Source organism: Trichosurus vulpecula, chromosome 7, assembly GCF_011100635.1.
Source record: "Trichosurus vulpecula isolate mTriVul1 chromosome 7, mTriVul1.pri, whole genome shotgun sequence".
NCBI lineage: Eukaryota > Metazoa > Chordata > Mammalia > Diprotodontia > Phalangeridae > Trichosurus > Trichosurus vulpecula.
In genome coordinates, this window is record NC_050579.1 from 183445616 (window position 1) to 183467015 (window position 21400).

The 21400-nt window shown below is 39.9% G+C and overlaps 2 protein-coding genes across 4 annotated transcripts in view; one reads left to right on the top strand and one right to left on the bottom strand.

Annotated features, from left to right (window-relative positions):
* Nucleotides 1-4668: 4668 nt before the first annotated feature.
* LYRM2 (LYR motif containing 2) lies at nt 4669-8227 on the top strand. 2 transcript variants are annotated; one of them, XM_036766130.1, is made up of 3 exons: nt 4669-4796; nt 6892-7032; nt 7778-8223. In XM_036766130.1, the coding sequence occupies exons 1-3, from the start codon at nt 4752-4754 to the stop codon at nt 7856-7858; spliced, it is 267 nt and encodes an 88-aa protein (XP_036622025.1). In that variant the 5' UTR covers nt 4669-4751; the 3' UTR covers nt 7859-8223. The 2 variants fall into 2 exon arrangements, with proteins under 2 accessions (XP_036622025.1, XP_036622024.1); XM_036766129.1 differs by having other exon boundaries at nt 4677-4796; nt 6892-7108; nt 7778-8227.
* Nucleotides 8228-17209: 8982 nt separating this feature from the next.
* Nucleotides 17210-21400, bottom strand: part of ANKRD6 (ankyrin repeat domain 6) — a 94812-nt gene continuing 90621 nt past the window's right edge. For both annotated transcript variants that reach the window (XM_036767307.1, XM_036767306.1), the window contains 2 exons: nt 19792-19918; nt 17210-18642 (listed from right to left, as the gene is read on the bottom strand). In XM_036767307.1, coding sequence (XP_036623202.1) covers nt 18059-18642; nt 19792-19918 — 711 coding nt within the window. In that variant the 3' untranslated portion in view covers nt 17210-18058. The remainder of the gene's footprint in view (nt 18643-19791; nt 19919-21400) is intronic.

Genomic DNA, 21400 nt, shown 5'->3' on the forward strand with positions numbered 1-21400 from the left:
GAGACCTAAGGTCAAATCCTACCTCTAGCAAGTACCTAATATCTGTGTGCCCCTAAGCAAAACCACTTCAAATTTCTCAAAAGGTTTAATTTCCTCATCTATAAAATGCAAATAATACTGACACTGCCTCTCAGCACTGGTGTGAGGGAAGGGCTTTGTAAAAGTTAAGGTGCTAAGTGATGTGTAATTTGTTTAATACATTCTAAAATATTCAGGTCATATGCAAACTGTGGAATCTTCCCTGAGCCTATTCCTCCCTTTCTCCCCACTCCAGCTGAAAATCATCTCTGTGAACTGCTTTTTAAAATTATAATAATAATAGTGCTTGCTATGCCAGGCACTGTGCTAAGCACTTTATAATTATCTCATTTGATCCTCACAACAAACATAGAATGTATCAGGGTCCCCATTTTACAGAAGAGGAACCTGAAGCAAACAGGTTAAGTGACTTGCCCAGGGTCACACATCTTAGATGTCTGAGGTCAAATTTGAACTCGAGACTTCATGACTCCAGGTACAGCTGTTTAGGTGCCACCTAGCTACCAATTTAGCACTTACTTGCTGCATTTTACTATATTTCTGTACCTTCCCTCCTAAGTTCTATGTATCTCTAAATGTTGCTCCTAATAAGGTCTGTGAGGGAGTAAATAGAGCGAGTCATATTAATCTTAGTGTGTGCTACAGATTAGCTTGCCTTAGCACAGTATGAATGGATAGAGGAAAAGAAAGGAAGACCATGATGCTGGAGAGCTAAGAGATCATGCCATTATTAGTCAATCAATGGTTAGTTGTCCTTTGTTCTCGAAGAGGACTAAAATGATTTCACTGTGATGGGGTCATATGGTCAACATAAGCACAGGTCGGGCACAGATGTTCATATTTGGAGTGGAGAAGTCTCTAAATTTGCACATCTCATGTTTCCTTTGAGCTACTGCTATTCTGCTTTGTCTCCCATGTCTCATAAGCAATTCCAAAGTTCTTCAGAGAGAGAGAGAGAGTGCCTTTATAATTGCTTCTGGACTCCATGGGAATGCTTGCCTCGTGTCAGTTCTCTCTGAAATAGTCTTTTAGGCAAACGTACTTTCGGCATTTGAACAGTGTGGCCAGCCCATCAGAGTTGCACTCAGCAGTAGTTTGAATCCTTGGCAGTTCAGCTCAAGAAAGGACCTCTGTGTCAGTCAGTACCTTATCTTGCCTTATCTGATATTCAGAACCTTCCTAAGACAATTGGAAGTGATTCAGTTTCCTGGCCTGGTGCTGGTATGCTGTCCAGTTTTCACGGGCATACGAGATCAGCACCATGGCTCTGTACATCTTCAGTTTGGTAGGCAGTCTAATTTCTTTCCCATACTTTCTTTTGGAGCTTCCCAAATGTTGAACTAGCTCTGTCAGCCTCCTCACCTGTGTGTACATCCCTGGAAGGTATACTGCCAAGGTAAGTAACTCATCCACAGCATTCAACAATTCTCCAGGCATCAGAGAACTGAGCAGTGCTTTGTTGCATCTCAACTTCAGAGACTGCATGGAGTACACAACCATCTTCGAACAAGAAGCCACACTCCAACTCTCCACTTCAGTCTTGGCTTGCAGCCTTTTCAACTTAATTTACTGGCATCTGACCTCGATGCTGTTTTTGCCCCTGGTAAAGGCCTCTGAAAACATCATACTAAAAAGCATGGGAGCAAGCACATGGCTCTGCTTCACTACATTGGTGACTGGAAAAGTGGAAGAGCAATGTCTATTATCCAGAACCCAGGCAAGCATGTTGTCATGAAACTGATGCGCAATACTGCCATGATTTTCCACAAGCCCTCACAACTGACAGTATCAAAGACCTTTGTTAGATTGACAGATTTTGTGTTCTGTTCCTGGCAGTTTCCTGGAGTGGTTGAGCAACAAACACCGTATCAACTCTCTTTTTGTATTTTTTTTTTTGGAGGGGGGAAGGCAGGGCAACTGGTGTTAAGTGACTTTCCCAAGGTCAGTAAGTGTGTCAAGTGTCAGAGGCCGCATTTGAACTCAGGTCCTGACTCCAGGGCCAGTGCTCTACTCACTGCGCCACCTAGCTGCCCCAATATATCAACCCTTTTTGAAGCCACACTGGCTCTCAGGTACATGACCATCTTCCAAGTGAAGGATCAATTAATAAGTACTTATCTACCTGCTGGATACCAGGTACTCTGCTAAACTTTAGGGATAGAGCCAAATAAACAGTGAACCTAAATCCTATCAGGTGAGACAGCCTATGTCCACATTAGCATATGCAAAGTATCTACAAAGTAAATACAAGGTAAATTTGGAACTGGTAGCTGGGGGTTGGAGTATTATGGCTGAAAAAGCTTCATGTAGAAGGTGGTACTTAGGAACTGAGCTTTGAAGGAAACTGGGGATTCTAAGCAGTGCATTCTAGACATAGGAGGGGAGGGTGCACCAAGTGCAGTCATAGGAACAGTCAGTGGAGTACTAGGTATAATTTAGGAGCAGTGGAGTACCCTGTATACCAAGCCAACTTGACAGATTGTAAGGAGTGTGAGGTGGAATGTGTAATGACCCTAGAAAGACAGGTTGCAGTCATGTTATAAAGGGGTTTAAATGATATTTGTACAGTATTTGATTTCAAAAGCAGTGGGGAGCCAAATGCTTGGACTTGTGCTTTAGGAGAATCACTGGCTCTGTGTGGAACATGGATTAGAGACAGACTTGAAGCAGGGAGATTGAGGCAATATGTTGCAAGTCTGGGTGAGAATCAGTGACTAAATGAGTATGAAGTGCCCACGTGGTGCTATATACTGTGCTAAGATCTAGGGATACAAATAAAAGAATGAAACTCCCCACAACAGTGAGCTTACATTCTAATGGGAAAAATAGTTGCATATCAAAATATATATGCAGTGATAAGGGCCAGAATTAGGGTAGTGGCTGTGTGAGTACGGAGATGTATTTGAGAGATGTTGTGAGGTAGAAGCAAAAGTTAGCCAATGACTTGATGTGGTGTGCATGAGAGATGACTCAGAAGGCTGTAAATTTGGATGACTGAAAAAATGGTGGTTTTCTTGATGGAAATAAGGAAGTTTGGAAGAGGAGTGGGTGGGGAAGGGGAGTAGATGAGTTGTGGTTTGAACATGGTTGAGTTTGAGATCTTTATAGGATATCCATTGTTTGAAGCGTCCAACAGGCACTTGGTGATGTCATACTGAAGATTAGGAGGGGAGCTGAAGTATACAAGTCAACAAATAATTATTTACCGTTTACTGAGTGTCTTGCACTGTGTTAAGTGCTGGTAATACAATGAGAAGCAAAAAGAAAGCCCTTGCCGTGGAGGAGCTTACATTCTAATGCGTGAAGAAAACACAAAAGGAAGTTGAAAAAGAAGGGGGGAGGAAACAGAGGAAGAGAAGGTACCTGCGTAAGGCTGAGTGGAGAAAGACCTTTAAAGACTAAGAAGCAGATCTCTGAGAGGAATGAAGGAGTGAACATGAGTTGAAATATATGTTCTAATCAAAGAGGGAGAAGCCTTAGAATGGTAGAAAGGTGTTTCAGAATGAAAAGATCACACAGGGACTTAGGAATATATAGAACTGTATAAGGATGATCATTGAACCCATAGGAATTAATGAAGTTACCAAGAGAAAAAGTGTAACTAGAGAAAAGAACCTACCCAAGACCTTTGGGATATACCCACAATTACAAGTCTGTAAATGAATGATGAGCCAGCACAGGAGACGGAAGAGAAGTTACACAAGTAGGGGAGAGCAAAGAGAACAGTGACAGGAAAACCTAGACAGGTCCGAATATCCAGAAAGAGAGAGTAGTCAGCAGTGTTAAACAGAAGCTCATTGCCAGTAGAGGTTTGTTTCATTCTTTTGCACAGGAGCACAGAAGAGGCTATTATATATAGTATATATTATTTTAATATTTATTTATATATAATTATTATTAATAATAATTATATATGATAGAGAGGCTATTTTACATATATTATATATGATACTTGATTCTTTGTAACTTAGAGGCAATTCTTAACCTTATGTGTGCCCTTTGGGCAGACTGGTGAAGCCTATGGACCATTTATCTCAGAAAAATGTTGGGTTTTAATTCATTTATAAAAGGAAATGTTAAATTTCAATTAGAAGTTAGTGAAAATAAAGATGTAATTTTAAAAAATTTATATTCGCGCTCAAGGACCCTTGAGGTGCGTGGGGTCACTAAAAAGTTCACACAGGGTCACAGTCATGACGTGATAGACATGGGACTTGAGCCTGGCTGGCCGGGGCTCTCTAGCGGTCGCCTTCCACATACACCGTGGTCGACAGCTATGGCCCGGGGCCCTGAATCAGAATCATCTAGGTTAGAACACCCGGGGGTTCCAGAACAAGGCCCGCCCCGCCCACTCTGTCTTCGCCCCCAATCTCTTCGCCGCAGCCCAGGACCCTACGCCTCTCCCTCTCCCTCCTCCCTCGGCGTTTCCCCTTCCCTCTCCCCGACCCCTCCCTCTTTTCCCCTCTCTCCTGGTCCCTCTCTTCCCCGCCTCCCCTCCCCTCTTCTCTCCGCTCCTCGCCTCCCCACTCCCGACTCCCTACCCACCCCCCCACTTCCTCCTCCTTCCCCCCACCCCCACTTCGTCTGCTGTTCCTGCGTCCCTCGCGAGAGCCTAACCGTTCGCTAAGCCACACTTCCGCCCCTGCGCACTATCGCCGGAGACACCGGGGAAAGGCGGTTGAGGCAGATTAAGTCCGGCTGTCGGGCTCGTCATGTCCTCTACTCGCCTGCCCCCGGTAGCGCTAACCCTCAAACAGGTACGCGCGGGGCCCCCGCGCCCAGACCCCTCCGGCTGCTTGCGCTCTGCCCTCCCCTCCCCTCGCTTCCCCGCTGTCTTTTGTTTGTTCCTCTGCTCTCCTCCCAGTTGTGCGCGTGCCTCGGTCGGGCCAATGCTCGGGGCCGCCGGCAGGGGGCGTGTGTGCTCGTGTCCGTATCCATGTCCAGGCCCGCGCCCGCGCCGGCCTCGGAGCCCTGGGACAGAGAAAGGCTCTCATTTATAAAGCTCCTTAGCGTTGGTGGCGCCCCCTCCTGCCCCCGTTTTGCAGCTGAGGAAACGGATCCTCTTAAAACTGTCCGTAGGTACCTAGGCCGTATGGCGCCTGGGAAAGAGCCCTGGGTTCCAGTCATCCCCATGCATATTCTCTGTGTGACGGGGGCAAGTCACCCAACTTCCTTGGGCCTCAGTTTCCTCTTCGGTTAAAAAAAAAAGGGTAGGCGGAGGGTTTGGCCTGGTTGCTCTCCGAGGCCCCTTCCAGCTCCGGTTCTGTACCAGCGGTTCTCAGATCTCTCCCAAGGGACCCCCAGGAGTCCCCGAGACCCCTTCAAAGGATTCCTGGGTCAAAACTATTTTCATAGTGACGCTAAAACGCTATTTGCGGTTTTCACTTTCATTTTCTCATAAGTATACAGTGGAGTTTTACAGAGATTATGTGAACTTAAAATTTTAATTTCACTTAAATTTAATTACATTCATTAAATTGATTTAATTTCACTTAAATGCGAAATTAAAGATGTAGCCGCAGACATGAAGACTGAGTAAATATCCACCGATTGAAAGGACCCAGAGAAACAAAATTACGCAGTAATTTATAAGGGTGGTCTAGGTTGAGAACTGATCCTTACCTACATGGGGGAGGGTTACAGTTAATGTGAGGGTGTTGTCTCATTTTAGGGGCTCCGAAGCCGGAAGATTTAGATTGTGTAGATAAACCCCCTTTCATTTTACAGATGAGACAGGGGGAGGGGAACAAGCATTGATTAAGTACCTACTGTGTGCCAAGCCGTCTAGAAAGGGTGAGGGATTTGCTGGAGATTACATGTGTTGGAAGTAGTAAAGATCAGTTTAGAACCTTGGCCCCTCTACGGTAATAAAAATAACAAAGCAACAGAATAACACGTAGTGCTTCCTCTGTGTTAGAAGACATTGGGCTAAGCACTTTACAGTTATCGCATTTGACCATCACAACAATCCTGAGTAGTATTTGCGTTTTACAGATGAGGAAACTGAGGCAAACAGGTGAAGTGACTGGGCCAGGGTCACAACTGTTGAGTGTCTGAGGCCGGGTTTCAATGCAGGTCTTCCTGACTCCAGGCCCCTTCTCTAGTCACTGTGCACCTCGCTGCCTCTACAAAGAACTGCTCTTTAAAGATTATCATTGGTGAGGGACCGTCTAGAATCCAGATCGTCTAGTCCCAAGTTTCACTGAGGAAGAAAGTGAGATACCCTCAGACTGGTGTGACTTGTCCAACTTCACACACTGAATCCAAAGAGCCAAAAAAGGAATGCTTGGCTTTTATACTCCTTTAAAAAGTACGTGTAATTAGAGTTGGCATTATACACCTTGGCTTTTGCAGAATAGGTATGTGGGAAGGGAAAGGAAGGGTTATTTGGTCCAAGAAAGTAGGTTGCAAGGTATGGAAGACTTGTGTAATAGCAACAAGCATGCTTGGTTTTGACTTCACTTCTCAAGATGGCCAAAGGAAGCAGTAGTTTTGTAGCAGAAAGCATGTTGGACTGAATCAGGAGACTTTAGCTCTAGGCCCGCAGTTGCCCATAACAAGCTATATGATGTGAGTCAAGTCTTTTCACCCCTCTGGTCCTCACTTTATATGAAAAATGAAGGGGTTTCAGACATTTTTAGATGTGGCCAATGTGGGGATTTATTTTACTACACAGTACATATGTTACAAGAGTTTTATTTTTATCAATAGCAGGTGAGGAGGTGGGAGGGAGAAAAAATAAATGCTTGATTAAAAAAAAATGGTTTCAACTAGACATTCTCTAAGGCCCTTTCAGCTTTGACTGTAGGTAAGAAGTTCAGGTATAATTGAAATTTCTCCTTTCTGAAACAGTTCATGAGAAGGCAACAAGTCCTCCTCCTATACAGAAGGGTTTTACGAGCAATTCGCCAGGTACCAAATGAACGAGATCGCAAGTATCTCGAGAACTGGGCAAGGGAAGAATTCCAAAGAAATAAAAGTGCCACAGAAGAGGTAAGGATGATCAAGAGCTCAACCTGGTGGCGGCAGCCCCCCCTTTCACTACTGTCCAGCTTCTTTTCACTGATTGGTAAGCTTTAAGTCAAAATTTTCAATTCATTTAGTGTGAATACTGTGTACTTGAGTTAAGTCTTTCTCTATACCCTATGAGGCACTACATTTTTTAGTGCCTTTTTCTCTTGGAAGTCCTTTTTTTTAAAACTTTGTTTTCTACTTCTTTGAAGGAATTGCCTACTTCAGTGGTGTCAAACTCAAGTAGAAATGGGGTCCACTAATCTATACACAAGGAACCTAGAAGTTTACATGTTGAAATAGTTTCAAAATTAAATTTTATAGTATTTTTATTTACTTTGTTAGATATTTCCCAATTAAATGTTATCTGGTTCAGCCTGCACTTGAGAGGGTTGTAGACTGTAATGGGCTACATGTTTGACATCTCTGGCCTACATGATAGGAAGTGCCTTTTTACTTAAAGTGAGTCCATTGATTTTTAAAAATTAAAGATTTTCAGGCAATTTTTATTCAGCAGGTACCACCACTTTTAAAACTATTTCTACATAATTATGAATCAGAAAGTATGGGGGAAAAGGGGAAAGAAGAAATGGCACACATTGTTTGATACACCTGATTGCTTTCCTCTTTCTTAGGTTTTAGCCATCTGTAAATAATGAGGTGGTAGTTAGAGTCTGCGTTATTTTTTGCAGTATGTCTCTTGACTAGATTTTAATTTCTTTTGTAGGATACAATCCGAATGATGATTACTCAAGGAAATCTGCAACTGAAAGAATTGGAGAAAACATTAAATTTAGCAAAAGCGTAACTTCTTAACTTCCCCAAGGGGTTTTCAAAATCTTTGTTGGAATACTACAAGGTAAATGGAGTTGTAAACTCATTGCAAGGAGTAGGAAGCTAAGATGTTTGTAACAACCCCTGCCTAGTGATGATCCCGCTACGAAGTCAAAGAACAGGCTGCATTTGTGCAGAATAGCCTGACTTGGCCCCTGACGTGTGTTAAGGAAGAACAGATTTAAAGAACATCTTGGGAGTTGCCTTAGCAGTGAAAAATAAATACCACGGACTTGTCTTATTATTTTGGATATGCTATCAGTTTTCGTGAGAAAGAACACTAACCAAAACATAACGCATTGAGAAAAAACCATTAAAAATGTGTTCTCTTGCATGTCATAAATGTGCTAGACTCTCACTTTTTCTGCGTCTCATTCTAACCTCGGTTGACAGTGGTACAGAAATTTCTATTCGTGTTGAAGAACAAAGCTGATTCACTTTATAAAAGTAAAGAAAATTTTTCAAGGTAGACAACTTAATTGGGGCAGGTAGGTGGTGCAGTAGATAAGAGTGCTGGGCATGGAGTCTAGAAGACTCATCCTCCTGAGTTCAAATCTGGCCTCAGCCAGCTTACTAGCTGTGTGATCCTGGGCAAGTTACTTAACAACCTGTTGCCTCATCTGTAAAATGAGCTGGAGAAAGAAATGGCAAACTACCCCAGTATCTTTGCCAGGAAAACCCCAAATGGGCCCATGAAGAGTCAGACATGACCGAAACGACTGAACAACCACAAAAATATCTTAATATCTTGTGTTACAGTCATTTCAGTAGATGCTCCTTATTAAGGTCTGACAGTAAGATTGGCTACAGTACAGCATTTTTAATCATCATGTTCCTCAGAAGGAAACACTTCTACCTTATAATTAAGGTGGGAAAGGGTGCTCATATAAGACAGAGGGTGGTACAGTTGGAAGATCTGCCCTTAAATTCCATTTCTCTTGCTTGCAAGTCACTAAACTTAACTGGTCCTCGATCTCCTCATCTGCAAGTGAAGGGAGCAGACCTAGATCAGTGGTGTAAAACTCAAATAGAAACTTAAAGCCACATACTGACTTAGAAAACCACAAATAAACATCATCTGTGTTGTGTTTTTATTTATTAAACATTTCCCAGTTACATTTTAATTTTTAGCCTTAGTTTTATGGAGTTTGACAGTCTGAGTTAGTTGACATCTAAGTTCTTTCTTGCTCTTAATCTATAATCTTAAGTATATCCTGCCCTGCAACTTAAATAAAAATGTGTCTTAGTGTCTGATAATTCCTGCACTGTTTCCATACTTCAGTGAGTGGGACTGTAGTTTGAAGGTGAGGAAAATGCAATGAAGAAAATTAGTAGTGGGAGATTTCATAGCTTTTGGTGAGAAAATGAGGGAGCTCAGGCAGAGACAGGGTGGTGTAGCAAAGAGTATCATCTGCAGGGCAGTGTAGTTTGTGGATTCAGGTAGTTGTCATATGCCACTGTCTATAGGTATGTGTGTATATGTATGTATATGCGTGTATACGTATATACGTATACACGTACATATATGTTATACGCTAGTTAGATGCTTGTGTTAATGGCCAGTTTTGATGCTACATGTAGAAAAGTAGCAAAGAAAAATTTACCTGTTTGGTAGCAAATAGGCTTTATAACCTTTAGTCTAAAAAGAAATAAACTCAAGTTCTTAAGAAATCTGTTGGTATTGATCTATGGATGCCTTGCCAGTGTAAAGACCTCGGGCAGCTTAAGTTCTCTCACTACACAACATCATTTTTTCTAAAGAGACCTGTAGAAATTTGTTGTCTCTTAAGTGTAGAGTTCTTCCTTCAGATACATCTTGAAAAATAAATATATATATCTTCATTTCCCAGTATTACTCTCCATACTCCCCAACTCACAGACTTATCTTTCATAATGAAGAATAACAGAGGTGGGGAGGTGGGGGAAGCAGTTCAGAGAAACTACCCAACACATCAGCTCAATGTGACAATGTGACAGTGTGTTGCATAGTCACCTCTGCAAAGAAAGAGAAGGAGGTATATTCTTATAGCTCCTCTTTGGGGCCCAGCTTGGTCATTAAAATTATGTAGCATTTACTAACATTTTTTTCCATTTCTTTTCCGTGAACATTATAGTCTTTGTATATAGATTTTTGGTTATGCTTACATTGTTTTGCATCACTTATATGTCTTCCCTTAACTTCCCTTTTCTAAGAAAATTTAAAGAAACTCTTCCCTGGCAAATTCAGAATTAACCTTAAGTTTCCGGGTCAACCATGTAAGCCACCCCAGTTAAAAATTATCTACCTTCAAAAAATTAATTGAAAAATGGTCTGTTACCAGAGGACCAATGATGAAATATGCTACCTGCCTCCTAAGAGGTGATAGACTCAAGATACAGAATGAAATACACATTTTTTTATTTTTTTGCTTTTTGGCAGGCCACCTGGGGTTAAGCCCAAGGTCACACAGCTAGTACATGTGTCAAGTATCTGAGGCCGGGTTTGAACTCAGGTCCTCCTGATTCCAGGGCCGGTGCTCTACTCACTGAGCCACCTAGCTGCCCCCATGAAATACATATTTATAGATATAACCAATGTGGGGATTTGTTTTGTTCAACTATGCTTATTTGTAACATGGATTGTTTTTCTTTTTCTTTTTGTAATTGGAGGGGGTGAATTTGGTTGGGGGGGGAGTAGAAAACTGTTCGTAGTATTACCAAAAAAAAAGAGGTCATTAGAGCCTTTTCAGAAATGCACAGAAAAGAACAAAAGGAAAAAGGCTAAACAGATTTAAAAATAATGTTGAATTTATTGTAAGTTTAATTAAAAGCAAGCTCTACATAATACAGATTCATGGTTTCACACTTAATCCTCTTTCTGTACTACTTTGTATGTGAAAGGGTCTTTTTGGGGGAGGTATTAAGTTTAGAATAAGAAAAAATATTTTAAATAGTCTACAAATTATTAAGTTGGAAACTCCAGATTTTTGGATACGGTTTTATTGTGTCTTGAATTTCAGTTAACTACTTTGATAGCTGCTTCCAGAAGTCTAAGATTGATACGCTTTTTTAAAGTGATACTGATGAAAACATTAAGGAAAATTGGAAAAATGTTTACAGAAGCAGCTGGTTCCATTTGACAGGGTTAATCATTAGAAATATTTAGTGAGTTGCTACATGGTTAAACATGACGTAGCTATAACAAGAATGCTTCTATACTTCAGTGGATCTGTGATCTTATTGATATGGCCTCTAACAATGCAGTTCACAACCCATCCATGCCTTCCTATCTCTTGGGGCTTCATCCATGTCCTGATTGTGATTCTTTGCATACGTTTGTTAGAGAGAGTGCAGACAACGTGCTAGGGGCCTTCCTCAAACCAGTGAAGCATGAGAGCTGTCCTATAGTTACTCCTAAATTTTACCACCTAAGTGGCCCATCTTTTTTGATCATCTTTCTTTAATGACAACCTTTACACCGTTTCTCCTTCAAAACTCCTTGTTTGGAATGTGTTGCAATAGAAACTTGTGTTTCGTGACTGGAAATGAGACATCACTTGGATGAATATTGTTGTTTTTTAAAAGACAGACCTTGGTTTCAGGGAGTAGCTTGGAGACGGTAAAAAGAATTCTGCAGTCTACCAAAGGCAATTCCAGCCTGCTTATTTACTTCCTTTTATTTAAGTTTGGACCCAGCTCATCACCCCTGGAGATCTAACCCCAACTAACTCTTTCATTCAGATCTCCAAAACACAAACCTTGTGAGTCATCCTTCTATTTACATTCAACTTCATCTTCTAGTTTTGATTATAGCAGTAATTTCAAGACAAATACCGTAAATACAGGAATTGAGATTTGGGAAGGACATCAGCAACCATTCAATCTTTTTCTTTTACTAGTTGGTTGCTACCTTCCTCCAACCTACCAAAAAAAAGAAAAGAAAAAGCCCTCAATACGTAGCTGTATTGGCCAAATAAATTCTCATATTGGCCACGTCTGAATATTACGTCTCTGCATTTCAAGTTAATCGCTTCTGTCAGGAGTTGAATGGCATATTTCAACTTTTTTCCTGACTTGTGGTTTATCATTGAGTTGATCAGAGTTCCAAAGTTTATCAAAATTATGTTTCTCTATAATGTATGAATTGTTGTAGTTCTGCTCACTTTGTATCAGTTTACAGAAGTCTTCCAGGTTTCCTCTGAAATTATTTCACCATTTCTTATGGGATAATAATATTCTGTTACTCTACCACAATTTGTTTAGCTATTTTCCGTTAGGAAGAAACCTCCTTAGTTTCTGATTCTTGACTACCTTGAACATAGCTGCTAAAATATTTTTGTACATATAGGTCCTTTTCTCTTTTCTTAGATACGGGGTATAGGCCTAGATGGGTCAAAGAGTATGCAACTTTTTGGGCACAGTTCCAAATTGCATTTCTTTATGGCTAGACCAATTCACAGCTACACCAAGTCCCCTAATGTACCTGTTTTCCTGCATTCCCTCCAATACTTATCATTCTCCTCTTTTGTCACCTTTTCCAGTTTGATGGATGTGAGGCAGAACCTCTAATCTAATTAATACTTAAAAAGAACATTATAGTATGGCTGACAAGTGGTCATCTAGCCCCTGCTTAAAAACTTCCAAGAAGGGAGAGGATTTTAAGAATCAGTTTTCCCCACCCACCCCGAAGAGGTCTCCTAGTGAAGCCTAGAGTGCTGGGTCCTGCATGCTGGCCTTGATGGTTCTTGACCTCAGTTAGCATCCAGTTTGCACTCAGCATCTGTGCCTTGACATCTCCACTCTGGGACAGGCTTTCCACTGTTTTAAACACTAAAAACACAAGTGAAATGCTTCATAATAAAGTAACTGAGACTTTCTAAGCTTCATGGTCCACTCAGCATGTCATTAAGCACTCCAGCCTTCATTATTAGATCTCCCCAACTGTGTCAAGGAGTCTACTTCCTGTGTCGTGACCTCAGGAGATAATTTTCCTTGACTTTATAAAAGCCAAAAAAAAAAAGACTCCATTTCTAGATAGTCTATAAACAATAACTTGGCTTCGGTACCCTTAAATGGATGATCCTTCTTCAGTGAATAACGAATGGACATTCTACTGGAGAAATAATGATCTCTTAACTTTTTGGAAGCTAAAAACAAATCTAATCCCTTCTCCATGACAATTTTTCAGATACTGTAACAGCTGTCACATACCCCCATGTGCCCAGTGCAGTCTTGTGCAAGATAAACATCCTAAGTTCCTTCAGCAGATTTTCGTATGACACAAACTCCAGGTCCTTCGTTCACCATGCTGATTGCCTTCCTCCGGACTCTCTTCAACTTACCAATGTCATCCTTAAATTGAACCCACTACTCTAGAAGTGATCTAACTAGGGCCAAGCATTATTGGGAGCTGAACTTCTTGATGTAGCCCATATTAACTCTTCTGGGCTGCCATATCATACTTCTGCTTCAATAATGTTGAGTTTTCAGGCCACTAAAAACCCAAAATTCTTTTCAGATGAACTGCTATCTAATCATGCCTCCCTCATCCTGTACTTTTGAAATGGAACCACAAAGGGAAAACCATTCAGTGAGAAGATCAAACATCTAGTTCACTTTTTAATAGGCTATTCCAAAACTCCATAATTTTTAGCATCCTTTGCCCCTTTTCTGCCACTACCATGCCATGGCTAAAGCAGAATGGGAGGGGCATAAAGGACCAAGTATCATTTCATATTTTTCTTTGTTTCATGGGTTGCCATAGCCAAAGAAACCCCCAAGGAGCCAGGCTGAGGCAGCATAGTGAAATGCTAAGACCGTTGGATTTGGACTGGGAGGACTTCTGTTCACATTCTGGCTATACTATGCAAACCTGAGCAAGTCATAACCTCTTTGAGCTCCAGGCCTTCAGCTGTTAAAATAAGAGGTTGGAATACATGACCGTTGAGGTCTTCTCCAGCTCTGAATCTGTGTATGAACAACTGGTGAAAGAATACTAAGGATAGGGAATTAAAGCATATCAACCAGTCTGGGACTTAATGACAGGGCCCTTAGATCTAGAAAAAGCATCACTCATTACTGTTAGGAATGGTTACTCAAGGAATGATGTGTTGATGCTATCCAGAACTTAGTAGGTACACCGCCATCTCCTATAAGGTATACATAGTGATTTATTACAGTAAAACAGTACTATTAAGATAGTTTTTCTTTCAAGAGTTGTGTAATAACTATCATGCCTTTGGAAGGCAAAATTTCACTGTAATTCATTTTAGGATACTTTGTATGCTGAGGGTAGCAAATAATCGATTTCCTCTTATTTTTATCAAGTTCTGTGATTTTACCTGCTAATGTGTTTTGTTGGCTTAGATAATAATACTTTATTTCTTTACCGTACATGAAAAACAACTGTCATTTTTTCATTACTAAAATTTAACTGGAAAATTTTACATAAATTTCTTTATTCTTTCAAGATAGTCCTTTTGGAGTAGATTTTCCTTAACTTTTGATTGTAGCTTTAAAGAAGGTTTGTTTAATATGTCACCCTGTATAGTCAATAATTCCCGTTATGAGAAGTTAAAGTTATACAAAAACTGGGTTTTCTGGCTCCCCCCAAAATTTAAAACAAAACTGTTGGCTGTATCTTGTTGTTTAAGTGAGAGTATAAACAGCCATCTTCTCTTACTTCTCTTTGGCAAAGGAGTAAAAAAAGGCAAATCTTATTTCCAGTTTAACCATGTGTTATCACGGATGCCACTGAATAATTTTGCCTTTCACAGTAATTTCATTCAGTGCAGCAAACCTGCTTTCTACTCAATAGCAATATTCACACTTTGCCAAAAGTCTTTTTTTGTTGGTGGACAGCTATACTCTTTTAGGGACATGTGCACAGACAAATAGAGGCCGATTTTAAAATCATATTTTCAAATACAATGAAATAGAAATTAATAACCATCATTCTGAGTAATATTTAATTACTTGAAAACTAACTCAAATTGATTTAAAAAAATTAAGTGGAAAACAATTAACATGCCTTTTTACTGTAATCCTATAGAACTTAATATTTGACTGAAAAAAGATGTAAACATGTTAACACCTAATCCCTTTATTTTGAACTACTAAAGTCAAAAGGTCAGAACTAATATATATCACAGATATTTAGTGTTCTCAACAGTGTACTAAGAGGAATTTTCACAAATGCTGCAAAACAGTATATTTTGCTTTATAGCTACCACCTTAACATATAGAATATATGCATTCCTGAAAAAAAACTGACTATAATGCAGAATTCTGCATATTAGCAAATTTTCCTATCAACCTACAAAGATTTCATCTCCACTTTTGACACATTTGTTTCTATGGCAGGATACTATTTCCCTTTTTGCTCACTATTCTATTCCTTAGAAGCACAATTGTGACATTATACTTGTAGATATAAGTAGGGGCAAAAACTTTTTAAGATGCTGTCTCAGGGTGGATGGAGGAGGAGAAGGTGGGAGAGAAAATTTGGAACTCAAAAACTTGTGGAACTGAGTGTTGTAAACTAAAGATAAAAAAGAAATAAAAAAGAAATTGGCAAATACTAAAAAAAGAGACAGACAAAAATAAAAAAATAAAAAAAAACTTTAAGAAAAATTACAGATGGGTTTGAAACTTAATTTTGATAATACCAAACAAGACAACTAAAATTCTGACCAAAGCTAGCCATCAGAATACGGAATAACATCAGTAGAAAAGTACAGCTCTTGTTGTACTCAGGAAACTATTTCATTTCTACTTGTATAGCCTTAGTCTACTTACTGAGCATGGGTTTAAAAAAAGTTGAAAGACTGGAGACAATAACTTTGGGTCAGTAGCTAGGTTAACTCTTTCTTCCTCTGCTTCTTCACTCCATAGTTTACCAAGATGGCAATGTAACAATGGAATTATAACCTGCCTAAAAGTTGTTGGTTGGGTTGGCTCTAAGCAAACCAGTATTTCCCACGCTCCTACTTTTTTTTTCAAAGAGCTCTATAATATACTTGTATTTTTTAAAAATTAAAATGAATTTGAAATTTAATGACCCCCTTTGAGTTCCAGCTGACAACCTGCTATCTTATTAAACAAGGGCAGAGAATTATAGCCTTTAGAATTATTTTCTGGATTTCACTTCTAGTGCTAGGTGCTCACTATATACCTGTTGGACTGAATTAAGGAATGTTCATAGGTTACATTTACCTCTCCTGAGGTTGGATTAGATGAACCCTGAAGTCTCTTCCAGATCTAGAGTTCCATGAGCTATGATTTTGCTTTAGGAACAAGGTAGAAGAAACTATTCCACCTGACAAAAGGTTAATAGGGTAGGCAGCCTCTACAGCTACTAACGAACCCTGTATAGCTCACGAGCAATATAGTTTAAGGACAAGAGGACCAAAAATATTGATAGATGCCAATCTGAAATAATATTAAATCAGTTTTATAAGTTACAGCATAATGAAACTCATACATTGGATTAGTCTGTTGGGGATTTACCACACCTTAATTTAGCGCTAACCCAAAATACAAATTTAATAAGTCACTAGTTAATAGACTATAGTAATGTGGGATTGGGGTTTGTTGTTTGTTTTGGTAGAGGGGGCGGGGAAGCTTCTGGGCAAAGTAATTTTTTTTGCATCTGGTTTAATAATCATTCTATTTTGTATAAAGAAAGGACAATAAATAATGGATTTCTGAGGTCTGTCTACAGAAAAAAAGTATATGCTACTCAAATTCTTAGATAAACTATGAATTTTAAGCAGATGCATATGTCTATTATTCTCCAAAAGACCAGAAGTTTGAAGGGCAAGGTTAATTAGTGAATTAAAGAATTGCAGAGCTGGAAGGATCTCGTGGGTAATCCAATTCAATCAACACCTAGACAGGAAGGTATCCCCTTCTATGATATTCCTGACAAGTCTTCCTCAAACTTCTGCTTAAACACCTCCCACAATGGTTAATTTGGTACCTCCTAAAGATTTCAATGCAAAACCGACACTTCTGAAGTTGACCATCTTTTCATGACATCAGTGAAAAAGGTCTCAATGCCATGCTAAATTGGAGAATGGTGGGAGGGGATCTGAAGATTCAGTTATCCAAAATGCCATCGTTAGGTTAAATTAGTAGAGATACTTGGAGGTTCTTTGAAGAGAAGAGAATAATTTAAATACGATTTGAACAATTTCCATTTTGGGGTATGAACAGAAGAGTCTCCATATCTCCATAAACTCCTCAGTATCATAAGCTCAAATTCAGAAAGGATTTCAGATATTTTGAGTTTGATTTTCAATTGCTCGCAGGAACTCTGGGCAACTGTAAGGTTAAAATATTATTTTCCATTAGTTTGTTTTAAAATGATTCTAAGATTGGCCAAAGAAAACTGGTTCACAAACATAGCAACTGTAAACAAGTGTTCATTAGAAGCTCTAATCTTAGCAAAAATTTCCAACTCTGCTAATATAACCACTTCCATTAACCATGTCACAAATAATTTATTTAAATATACTTATACTATCATAATCCACATGATTACAATGGGTTTTAGACTCTTCCTCTTTTCAGTTATTTTTGGATTACAGTTTTGTAAGGGGGACTGCATGAAAATCAGAAAATTTCATTCCCCTCTAAATCTTTTTTCCCTATTTTTTTTTGTCAGACTTATAAAAATGGCAAGCTTGACAGGTATAGTTCAGTTCATCTCAAAGTCACAGATCATTCAGAGATCTATCATTGTCGAGGCACAGCAGGTGAGTTTGAACATAAATGTGGAACCAGTTGGCTTGAATTCACAAAGGGCTTTTCTTTTGGTTTTTGGTGCACGTATTTCATACCTCCCAAACATTAGGCTAAAGCTTGAAACCATTTAATATATTCCACAGTTTCACAATCTTCTTAGCCTGGCCCACTCAATCCAGGACTAAAATCTTCCCATGAACCTGAACTGAGTTTTGGGTTTGTGATGAAACTTGACACGATTCCCCTTGGTTTCAGGTATGAAAACTTCAACAATCAGGGCAAAGAAGTCACGTAACGATCACATTTCAGAAATTAAGTATTGTATGTGTATGTCTGTGTTTAAAGGCAAGTCTTTGTGCACCAGGAAGAATGCTTCAATCTCAGCTATTGTCGTTCATGGCAAAATCAGAAATCATCCAAAGTACTTTAACCCCTCCGTGCCTAGGTGCTAACTTTCCTTTTGTATTTTAGTTCTTAGCTTACTGAGTTCCTCTTCTAAACTCTTAATGTGTTCTTTTAGTGTAGCCTTATCTTGCTGTGCTTTCTGATTGGCTTGGCACCGGGCTTCCTCGATCTTCCTCTCATACCACTTTTCCATTTGTGTAGATACAGCCTCAAAAAAATACTGGGTAATTTCTAGAGCTTGGGAGGTGTCTCGAACGGGAGGGCCAGCCTGGTGGTCTGCTGGTTGTTGCTGGGTGCACGTACTGCCGGGTACATGTGTTGATGCATGCTGCTGGGGCCTATGTCTTGTCTGCCCACTTTTCCCAGACTTCTTCGTTTGAGTACCTTTGTCCATGCAGTGACCAGCCTGGTGCTCACACTTAACTGCTTCAGTTGAGGGCAACAAAGCTGTCTGTACCTTAACATGTCTCAGCTTAGAGTTCCCGCAGTCTAACGATGCCGGTTCCTGCTGTAGTCTGTTGGAAGCAGTAGAACTAATGAGTGCCTTTTCCTTGGGCCTAACAACCTGAGGAGGGATAGCAGAAGCAGTGGCTGGACTGGTAGTAGTAACCACTGATTGGTCTGCACCTATTGGGAAAAGAAAAGAAAGCCAGCAAATCCAGCCTATTCACTAGATCACATTACTTTGCATCAACATTCTATTTCGAAAACTGTAGGGAACTCTGTCTTGAGTTACCTTAAGACCTGAGGCAGACAACCTATAGCCCTCTATCAATCCCATTACCTCCATATTTGTCCATTTTTTTTTACCTTTTCTGTCCTTTGTCATTATTCTTTATCCCTTGCTTATATGTTAGACTCAGGGCACCAAAGCCAAACAAGCTACTTTAATTTAAACCTGAAGTTTCAAGATTCCATTTCCTGGTTGCTCAGGATGCTAAATGTCCTCAGGAAACTAGAAAACTGAATTAAGTACGACTGGAATTGCATAAATGCTTTTCACGCATATTTAGCCTTTTCCCACAATTCAGTCCTGCCACATGCCTATCAACAGTAATGCTTGGTCTTTAGTTCTAACTTGAAAAGGGTGGTCCTATTCCTTATCTACAAAGTCCTTTGGAAAAGTGGAATTAGACCTGACACTTAAGACAGGTGTTCCCAAAGTGATTGGAAGCCAGGGCCTACATATCTGAGGGATCCCTTCCATCTGGAAAACAGACTAGAAAAGAGGCAGCCTGCTGGGGCTTTGGTAAGACAAAGCCCTGACAAGGGAAAAAGTACAGAGAGTGAACAACTCCCCATACATTGAATGTTCCCAAAGTTACTATCAAATGTAACATAAAATAAGGATAACCAGTGTCAATGAAAAGATATGCTATTCAAAGCATCCTTGGCTACCACTGGGACGTCACGGTCTAGCACAATGTAGCAGGTCAGTAAATTAATTGCTATTCGTAGAGAACTGATATTTTGGTAGTTTCAACCTAAGTCAGGGAGAAGAATGAGGAAAGGGAGCAGTTTAGAGGGAGAAGGCCCTTCCCCTGTTGACATGTAAGGGATAGATATCCTAGTTAACCATCCCTAATCTTGAGATGCTACAGCCGAGCTCAAACACACTAGATGAACATCAGAAATGTTTTTCAAAGTCTTGCCGTGACTGTCCTATTCTGTTAACCATTATCTTTTAAGAAGCTATTTAAAATGATGCCACAGGACTGTGAATCCTTTAAAAGCTCAGTGGTCTGCGATTTTAAGGAGTGTCTGGGTTCAGGTTACCTGTGAGGGATTCAGAAGTAGATGGGGTTGATTTAGGCCTGGAGGCTCTGGAGTCTCCGGAAAGTTTCAGCTCCAGGTTCTGAATCTTTAACATACACCATGTTTTCAATTCATCTACCAGAGACACCTAATGAAGAAAATGCAAAATGGAATCTACAAATGAAATCAAGCAATAATTGGGCTTTATCAAAGATGATAGTTTGCAGTTGAGGACCTTAAATTTGCCACCCCATCGTCTTCCTTACTACATGAGCTAACCCATAAAGATAGTCAATAAATTAATCAGCTTTTTGTGGTACAGTGGAAAACACCCTGGACTCGACAGGTAAATCCATAAAATGGGGCTAATGATACAATCCTTACTTCAAAGTAATAATGGGAGGATCAAATTAGATAATACACATAAAGGCTTGGGAATTGTAAAATACCATATATAATTATGGTGCACTCCTGTCTTCTACTTGTTCTCCATTGGTTGTTACTAGAATAGGGTGTGGGCTTATGATTTCACTGGTGTTGGGAGCTCCCACATGAGGAAGTTCCCTCTACCAAAGGAGGTGAGTAGCATTTCTGAAGTTTATAGTATTAAAAGTTTATAGTCTTAAAAAAGCCTTTATAAAAGTCTTAAAAGTTTGTAGTCTTGGGGCAGCTAGGTAGCGCAGGACCTGAGTTCAAATCCGGCCTCAGACACTTGATACACTTACTAGCTGTGTGACCTTGGACAAGTCACTCAACCCCAATTGCCCTGCCTTCCTCCCTGAAAAAAAAAGAAGAAAAAAAAGTTTATAGTCTTAAAAATACCTAGAAAATTGCGAGGTTAAGGGCCTTGCCCAAGGTTAGGTAGCAGGTCAGATGTGGGATTTGAAACCAGGTGTTCTGTCTTCTCTCTATCCCTGGCACCATATAGACTTCTCAAGTTATTACTGATTTAGTACGAAGGCAGATATTTATTCATCAGATATTTACTGAAGGCTAGGCTTTATTTGTGTAAGGTACTGCCTAAATCTTATTAAGATACGACAAGATGCATTCTCTGCCCTTGGGGGTGGGGTAAGGGAATGCTGTGAAGTGGGAGAAATAGATTCACTTTATTCAATTAATGTGTGATACAATATAAAATATTTCAAAAATCACAATAAATCCAGCTATTTAAGCTCATTGCTCATGAGCTAGGTGGTACAGTGGATAGAGTGCCAGGCTTGAAGTCGAGAAGCCTCATCTTTATGAATTCAAATTCAGTCTCAGACATTTACTAGCTGTGTGACCCTGGAAAAGTCACTTAACTCTACCTCAGTTTCTTCATCTATAAAATGAACTGGAGGATGGAGCTGGAATAGAGAAGAAAATGGCAAACCACTCCAGTATCTTTGCCAAGAAAATCACAAATGGGGTTACGAAGAGTTGGACACAACTGAACAAATTTGCACAAGGCACATTTCAATGATGCATAACACTACAGAAAGATCCAGTACAGAATGAATGTGCTGTTAGCAAGGCACAAACAAAACACAATAGGAATTCAGAGAAGACAGAGATTATATCTCCGTAAAACAAATATCTTCTCACCACCCCACACCAATTTCCATTCTCGACTTCCCTCTTTCCACCA

Bases quoted from the DNA above. Each gene is read 5' to 3' on its own strand.
- LYRM2 (XM_036766129.1), top strand. From the start codon at position 4,752: ATGTCCTCTACTCGCCTGCCCCCGGTAGCGCTAACCCTCAAACAG. The intron at 4,797-6,891 runs GTACGCGCGGGG...TTTCTGAAACAG, and splicing joins TAGCGCTAACCCTCAAACAG to TTCATGAGAAGGCAACAAGT. The intron at 7,109-7,777 runs GTAAGCTTTAAG...TTTCTTTTGTAG, and splicing joins CAGCTTCTTTTCACTGATTG to GATACAATCCGAATGATGAT.